Raw genomic sequence first — 9,018 nt, 5'->3', positions numbered from 1 at the left:
TAAATAAAACATGTATTTGGAAATGTGAAGAGGTAGGTTTTGATTTGTATATTGGTATTTAATTGTGTTGGTCGGTGGCGCTTTTATAGAAGGCACGAACAAGCCTTTAAAAGGTATTAAAAACACAATATCTATCTTTATCTATAAATGTTCGAAACACGTGCGGAATTGATGAGTGGATTGATGAATGAATGAATGACTGCATGAAGACATGAATTACTGAATTTATGAATGAATGAATTAAAACATGAATGAACAAAACAAATAATAAAGCTAACGAAAGGCCATGTTTAGCGTTTTTTGGGCCCAATCGCACCCAACCTGCATGTTTTCACCAGGGCAGTCATGTCTTGATCCTTAATTATCTTTTTTGTACAATAAGGTGCGATGTTCTGTTATGCTGGTCAGTTATTATTACTTTTACATCTTATTCGGAACTCAGTTAAACGTTTTACTCTGAAATGCACTTGTGTCAAATGAATATTTGCACACCACAAAAGCTTTCAGGTCACCGTAGTTTGAATGACATTACATATCCCCGTGTAATAAGTTCATTTGTATGTGTGCCACATGTAAATTAGCCGGAAATATACAGTTTAATTATTTTCCGAATAACAATTATGGCATCATATATTTACTTTATCAAACTAATGATCCTTGTCAATTTGCCATAGCGGAATTGGTCCAAGGGGGTACCTTCCTATATACGTGTATATAGGGGTGTTCCGATTTTATGGGGTGTGTTTTTCGACTAAAATTATAGATATGGGTGTGGTTTTGAGCATCTAAGTATAGATAAGGGTATTGAAATCAGAAATATGCTTGTATATAAATGCATATAGTTTTGAAAGTATTAGTATAAAAATGGGTATGATAAATGTCATTCTTGTATATAAATGGGTATCAAAAAGTAAATTTTAGTAGCGGGAAAGATATAATAGCAAATTCAATAAGTATACTGTATTGATATGAAAGAGATTAAAATTCTAGTATGAAATGTGTCCACTTGATCAAATTCAAGTATTTAAATGGGTCCAGTTTATCAAACATCTTGTATTGAAATGGATCCACTTTCTCAATGGTATCATATACAAATGAGTATGCTTTTTCAAAAATCTTGTATCAAAATGGGTCTACTTTATCAGAGTTCCGGTATAAAAATGGGTCAGATTTCGGAAGTCTTAGCGGGACACCCCTACCCTAAAATTTGGGAAGTTATCCCCCCCCCCGGGGGGGGGGGGTTCCTATAGCAATTTGGGAAGATCCTCCTCAGATTGCATTTCGTGTGAAGTTGCAAAAGTTTTCCCAAATGTATAGAATATATACTGAACTGTAAGTTCATACAACTCTAATAAATAACCGTAAATTACTAACTTAAATTCATAAAATCATTTCAGACGAGAAATTTGTCAATGGTGTATTCTCACTTTTAAATCATTTAGGATTAAACAAACTCCACCTATCGACAAAAGCCCCATGCAAGCAGACGCGCCATTTTGAATATGGCGATACCCAACGCTGTTTTTGTTTATGATCGACGAGAAAAAGACGAATCTGAAAAATCTATTGCATTTGACGAGATCAAATCATTTTCGGACTTTCGGTCTCGAATTCTGCAGGTAAAATTTGTCTGCACTTCGATTAAACATATGTAGTTTCATTGCTTTGTTTTTGATTTTTTTAATTTTTCATTATGCATTCTTTGAGTTTGAAGTCGATGTTTATGGTCTTAAATCGAATATCATTGAATGATCAATTGCATTCGATTATAATCGTATGATACTTACATATTATATTTTCATATGGCGTTAAGAATGAAATATATTTATTATCTTATTTAAAATAAAATATCGCGAAAATACATTGCATAATGTGTATTGATTTTTAAATCGGAACAAGAATTTTATATAGAGAGAGAGGAACACTGTTCAAAATCATTGACAGTTATTTAAGGCTGTTAAAGTACACATTGTGATGTCCACAGTAAATTAGTATTTCGAAAAGTCCATGCAAACATGACTAAAGTTCCATGTAGTGATTACAGGCCTTGACACTACTAACAGTGTCTCGGGAGCCAGAGACCCCCAACTTCTCAAAGATGGAGAAAAGACCAGGGGGAGAAAAGACCGTACACCCTTTTGGTTAGGGACACCAGTTTTTCCCAGGATTTTGCTCTAATTTTAATAGGCAGGGTTCCCTGTAAACACTGTAGAAGATAGTGTCAAGCCCTGAGTGAATGCAATACAAATTATTATGCATTTTATGGTGAATGTTGCTTATTGAAAGGATTTTTTCAGGTTTTTGGTCTCAAGAAAAATGATAAATTTGTGATTGCAACAACAAACAGAGAAGAAATTAAGGACAATGAATCCTGGAGTAAGTAATGTGTTGACATTTATTGCTTTAAATAACAATTGCTATATATTGCAACTGCAATTTTTTATATATTTCGAATAAGTCTGAAACTGGGTTACTGGGAACTAGATTGTAGGTCGAATGAAAAAACAAAATAAAAGAACAATTTAGTCCTCCAGTCTGCAAAATTAACACTTCACCTTATGGCCAATGCAAGGAAATCTCGACTCTGGAAATAAAAAAATTGTCTATAGATCGCTGGATTGGCAATGACAAAAAAATCTGAAAACAAAGTAAAATAAAAAAGTTGGCAATTAAAAAACAAACAATGTATGCATTTCAATTGTAAATGTAAACAATGACACTGCCTAGCTACTTCTTTATGTATTTGTCTATCCATATTTGTATGACTTAGGTGTTAAAAAGTGTAAAGTCTGGCACGTGTTTTTCAAATTATGTTATGCTTCGGAGTTTGGATAAACTGAACTTACCCTGCATGCTGATTAATGAAAAAAGAAATAACAGTGAAATAATTTTTTTAATTTAGTAGATGGCTATGATTTATTTTTTAGAATGATTACATGACTTATGTCTTACTCAAGAAGTTTCTCAATACATGTACAATTAACAGTTTTCATCATGCTTTAAAAGGTTCCATCGATGCTGGTGAAACTCTATACCTTCTTAAGTCGTTGGACCAAGAGCTGTGTGCTCCCGCCCAGGAGAGAGTCAACTATCTGCCGCACTATGACACCATTGTCAAAGGAGGGATGTACGAGTACTATGCATCGGAAGGACAGAATCCACTACGTATGTGTTGTCACCCGCCACAAGCATAGCTCCAGTCCAGTCTTCATCTGTTGTGGTCTGGTCTGGAACTAACTTGTAGGCTAATTAGACCATTACTTTTAAGCAAGCTGTGGGTTTTTTTTAAACAATTTTGGGAATGGGGCCAGATCCCTTTCAATTGTTAAAAAATGCTGCGTTTTGACTAAAATTGGGAAAATAGTGTTGTTGTTTGCTAACAAATGCTTGAAAATTGAGGATAAACATGTTTTCAATATTATATTGACTAAGGTTCAACTTAAAGAGCTAACTTAAAGAGCTTGATACGAGATGAATTTATTGTCGAGATCTACAAAAAAAAATTTGGTTTGTTTGTTAGGGATGCCTTCAATAGTGAATTTTTAGGTCCCATTTGGGAAAATTTATACTTTTTTCCATTTGGAATGGGGCCTAATACTGGCCTCAAAATTTGAATGTAAATAACCCTCAGGACCTGTCAGCGTATCTCATAAGCAGTCTTTGCAATTTTGCAGGCTGGTCTAAAGCTAGTTTCGCCACACATGGCATAGCCCATTTTTAGTTGGCACATAATTTACTAGTAACGGACATTAATATCTACGCCCACCAATGTTATTTGTATAGCGCTCATGCATGTATTCAAGTATATAATAAAGACGCTTTTTAAATATAACTTAATACTATTGCTTCACAGTGTAATTGATCCATAGACTATATTGTATTTTTAGTTTTAATGATTTTAAGTTTTGATTCAAAATGTAATATGGCCAATCTGTACATGTTAATGTTTTCTACTCTTCAGCCTTTGCATTTGCTGAGCTAATTGACAACTCCCTGGCAGCTACAAGGAACAACCAAGGGTCTAGAACAATTGAAATCAGAATGGTTGGTTATATAACCTTTCATAGAATGAAAGAAGATTAATTGATTTATTTTGCCATTGTTTGATATAGATAAATTTGTTTGTTTATATAACCTTTGATTGAAACAAGATTGGTTTGTTTATGCCTTTGATTGTTTGAATTTTACTGAAAAGCTGGATTTTGAAAATACTTGGCCCCAACATGTGAACCATCAAAAGATTTTTGAAACCATCATAACATGACATTTTCTGTGGAACAATGGTCAAAGTTCAAATTGGTCCATTGCTTGAAAATTCGTTTCTTAGCCATAGCATTGCCATATATTAATGGATTTTTAAATAATTTTGCACAAATGCTATCCATGGTAAGACAAGGAATTGAGTGTTTCACTTGTCTCCCGAACCCCAAAGTCAAGGTCACACTTAAGGTTAAAAGGTAAAATTTGGTCATAAATCAACTTGTCCAGATTGTAACTTGTTATTCATATGTTATTTTGAAATAAATAACCCCATAATGACCACCAACAGGAGAGGTCTCTTTGTGAGTAAAACCTCTTTGTATGCCTTTAAGGTCAAGCTTAGACTTAAAGGTAAGAGGTTAAATTGGCCATGAAACAGCTTGTCGGGGCTGTAACTAAGTAATTCTTCAAGCAATTTTACAGTCATTACCATTAGGGTACTGCGTTTGCATGAATAACCCATCTCATTTCCTCAAAGGTCAAGTTCACACATATAGGTCAAATTTTGCCAAAAACAGTTTGCTTGTCCGGCTGGTCTTGCACTCATGTGTAATGTGGAAATAATGACCTGTAAGCCTTTTTGTGATGACTGTCAGAAGCATTGACGGCATAACAAGTTTAATTTACAGTGTTTTTCTTCGTTCAAATTAATTTGGGTCCTGTAGGGGGATCCATTCCCAATGGAAAAAAGTATAAATTTTTCCCAAATGGGGCCTGAAAATTTCTTATTGAAGACTTAAAAAATAATGATTTTTGTTTCAATAAGTCTCAACATTTAATTATTCTCAAATCCAGCTATATAAGTAAAACCTTAGTGAATATAATATTAATATAACTTTTATTCTCAATTTATATTATTAGTTTGCAAAAAATGAACAATACTAATATCCCAAACTGACGCAAATTTTCACCATGCAAAAGGGCCATTCCCAAAATGGTGGAAACAAAAACACTGGTTTATAGGTAAATCTTTGAAAGGCTCTATTATTTCACCATGTCATGTTAAATTGCTTTTTTTTTACTACAAGGGGTTATAAATTATTAATTTGGTCATCAATCATCAATCCTATGAGACGGAATGGCAAATATATTTACTTATTCAGGTATATAATCTAGTTGCTCAAGAACCAAAAAGAAAAATCAATGACCCAAATATATTAGTTGCGTTCTGAAAAAACTGGGCTAAAGCATATGCGTAAAGTGTCATCCCAGATTAGCCTGTGCAGTCCGCACAGGCTAATCAGGGACGACACTTTATACTTTTATGGTATTTTTCGTTTAAAGGAAGTCTCTTCTAAACGAAAATCCAGTTAAGGCGGAAAGTGTCGTCCCTGATTAGCCTGTGCAAACTGCACAGGCTAATCTGGAAAGACAATTTACGCATATGCATTAAGCCCAGTTTTCTCAGAACGCGACTCATTTGATCCCTCTGTTACTAGCATTTAGATGAGTCCACTGTGTATGTCATTGACAACGGAAAGGGAATGACCTCAAGGCAGCTTAACAACTGGGCCATATACCGTCTCTCCAAGTTCATCAGGAAAGACAAACGGTCCAAAGTGTAAGTTACCCTCAGAAATACATTCATGTGCTTATCGAAGAGGGGGTATATTGCTTTGCTCATGTCGGTCGGTCGGTCCGTCCACCAGGTGGTTGTCAGACGATAACTCAAGAACGCTTGGGCCTAGGATCATGAAACTTCATAGGTACATTGATCATGACTCGCAGATGACCCCTATTGATTTTGAGGTCACTAGGTCAAAGGTCAAGGTCACGGTGACCAGAAATAGTAAAATGGTTTTTGAATGATAACTCAAGAATGCATACGCCTAGGATCATGAAACTTCATGGGTAGATTGATCATGACTTGCAGATGACCCCTATTGATTTTGAGGTCACTAGGTCAAAGGTCAAGGTCACAGTGACCCGAAATAGTACAATAGTTTTCGGATGATAACTCAAGAACGCATACGCCTAGGATCATGAAACTTCATAGGTAGATTGATCATGACTTGCAGATGACCCCTATTGATTTTGAGGTCACAAGGTCAAAGGTCAAGGTCACGGTGACCCGAAATAGTAAAATGATTTTCGGATGATAACTCAAGAACGCTTTTGCCTAGGCTCATGACACTTCATAGGTACATTGATGTTTCCGGATGATAACTCAAGAACGCATACGCCTAGGATCATGAAACTTCATGGGTAGATTGATCATGACTCGCAGATGACCCCTATTGATTTTGAGGTCACTAGGTCAAAGGTCAAGGTCACGGTGACCCGAAATAGTAAAATGGTTTTCGGATGATAACTCAAGAACGCATACGCCTAGGATCATGAAACTTCATAGGTAGATTGATCATGACTTTCAAATGACCCCTATTGATTTTGAGGTCACAAGGTCAAAGGTCAAATCACGGTGACCCGAAATAGTAAAATGATTTTCGGATGATAACTCAAGAACGCTTTTGCCTAGGATCATGACACTTCATAGGTACATTGATCGTGACCCGCAGATGACCCCTATTGATTTTCAGGTCACTAGGTCAAAGGTCAAGGTCACAGTGACAAAAATCGTATTCACACAATGGCTGCCACTACAACGGACAGCCCATATGGGGGGCATGCATGTTTTACAAACAGCCCTTGTTATAAAATTGAGATATATAAATGTAATTATTTAATACTTACTACATGTCTGCATATTTGAGTGATTTGACCGCACATTCATAGGAAACTTGCATAAAAAGAATATTTGAGTCATTCTCTGGGTAAACAGGGCTATATGCATGTGCATAAAGTAAAGTCCCAGATTAGCCTGTGAAGTCTGCACGGGCTTTTCAGGTTTACACTTTCTGCCTAGACTGGATTTTCACTAAGAAGAGACTTCCTTTAAACAAAAAAATACCACAAAAACAGAAAGAGTTGTCCCTGATTAGCCTGTGAGGACTGCACAGGCTAATCTGGGACCACACTTTAGGCACATTAAATAACCTCATTATCCCAGAGCATGGTTCATTTCTGTTAATTTAGAAACCTGGATGAAACTGTTGAGGAAGAGGAGTCGTTTGTGGACCACAACATGCCCAAGTCTCTCAACAGTGATATCTCATACTTTGGTGTGGGCGGAAAACAGGCCGTCTTCTTCATCGGCGATGCCACAAGGGTATGCAGTTGTTTAGTTTACTACGTCAGAGTTAGACTTATCAAACTGTCTTCTTCATTTGAAATGCTACAAGGGTTAGGAAATGCTTGGTTTACTTTGTCAAAGTTAAACTTATCAAACTATTGCAATTTCCTTCATTTGAAATGCCACAATAGTATAGAGATGTATGGTTTACTTAGTCTAACATATACTTAGTTTCACATATCAAACTATGTATATACGGGAGGCTGCCCAGACAGGCAACTATGTTTAGTTCTTTGGTTGCCTAGGCAAAGACTTAGTAGCCAACAACCAAGTTTATTTTTTAATGAAAGATTGCCAGGTTTGGCATCTATGTTGAGTACTTTGGTTGCCCTGCCAAAAGAATACAGATCCTAGACCAAGTGCAAATCATTATTATTTAAAAATTGCTTCATTACCCTGCACATGACTCAATACCTTTAATGAGCCTGAATCTTTGTTCTGTAAATAGTTATAAAATGTGGGACAATTTTTCAAGCTTTTCTAAAAAAACTAGTTTGCCAGTTTGACTACCAACTTTTGCAATTGAGCTACAAAGGCCTGAATCTACTTGCTCTGGCAAACGGGCATTCTCTCAGTTCTATCCCTCTCATATGTTGCTAAATCTACTTGCTCTGGCAAACGGGCATTCTCTCAGTTCTATCCCTCTCATATGTTGCTGAATCTACTTGCACTGGCAAACGGGCATTCTCTCAGTTCTATCCCTCTCATATGTTGCTGAATCTACTTGCTCTGACAAACGGGCATTCTCTCAGTTCTATCCCTCTCATATGTTGCTGAATCTACTTGCTCTGACAAACGGGCATTCTCTCAGTTCTATCTCTCTCATATGTTGCTGAATCTACTTGCTCTGGCAAACGGGCATTCTCTTAGTTCTATCCCTCTCATATGTTGCTGAATCTACTTGCTCTGGCAAACGGGCATTCTCTTAGTTCTATCCCTCTCATATGTTGCTGAATCTAATTGCTCTGGCAAGCGGGCATTCTCTCAGTTCTATCCCTCTCATATGTTGCTGAATCTACTTGCTCTGGCAAACGGGCATTCTCTCAGTTCTATCCCTCTCATATGTTGCTTTGTAAACACTCTGATGGCAACATGTATTCCACAATCATGTCCTTCAATATTTATCAATAATGCTTCCTACATGGCTTTCGAGGAAGGATGCATGGATAATGTTTTTGAACACCAATTAACATGCCCACATCACCTGACCTAATTTTAAACTTGACCTACTTTTGGACTTCATGAGGTCAAAATCTGTCAGCCCAAAACGACACATTGTCATCAAAACTGCTTGCTACAAAGCTCTGATACTAGCATGGCTGTTATTATTAGTTACACCGTTAGTAACTGACAGTGTATGGGATATACACCCTCAGTAATTTCATATCATACGAGAGCGAAGCTCGAGTATGGTATTAAATTACTGAGGGTGTATATTCCATACACCGTCAGTTACTAACGGTGTAACGATTATCTCTCAACAGACTACTCGATTACTCGGGTAGTATGGAAATTACTCGGGGTGTATGGAAAATACTCCATAGGCACGTGACCGCTCTTAGCCAATC

At 36.5% G+C, this 9,018-nt stretch overlaps 1 protein-coding gene across 50 annotated transcripts in view; it reads left to right on the top strand.

Annotated features, from left to right (window-relative positions):
* The first annotated feature begins 1,473 nt into the window (after positions 1-1,473).
* Positions 1,474-9,018, top strand: part of LOC127857616 (structural maintenance of chromosomes flexible hinge domain-containing protein 1-like) — a 157,546-nt gene continuing 150,001 nt past the window's right edge. For all 50 annotated transcript variants that reach the window (XM_052394142.1, XM_052394147.1, XM_052394127.1 and 47 more), the window contains exons 1-6: positions 1,474-1,619; positions 2,298-2,376; positions 3,007-3,165; positions 3,962-4,044; positions 5,700-5,821; positions 7,294-7,426. In XM_052394142.1, coding sequence (XP_052250102.1) covers positions 1,503-1,619; positions 2,298-2,376; positions 3,007-3,165; positions 3,962-4,044; positions 5,700-5,821; positions 7,294-7,426 — 693 coding nt within the window. In that variant the 5' untranslated portion in view covers positions 1,474-1,502. The remainder of the gene's footprint in view (positions 1,620-2,297; positions 2,377-3,006; positions 3,166-3,961; positions 4,045-5,699; positions 5,822-7,293; positions 7,427-9,018) is intronic.

This window comes from Dreissena polymorpha, chromosome 14 (genome assembly GCF_020536995.1).
Source record: "Dreissena polymorpha isolate Duluth1 chromosome 14, UMN_Dpol_1.0, whole genome shotgun sequence".
Classification (NCBI taxonomy): domain Eukaryota; kingdom Metazoa; phylum Mollusca; class Bivalvia; order Myida; family Dreissenidae; genus Dreissena; species Dreissena polymorpha.
This window is presented reverse-complemented; position numbering and strand designations above follow the sequence as displayed.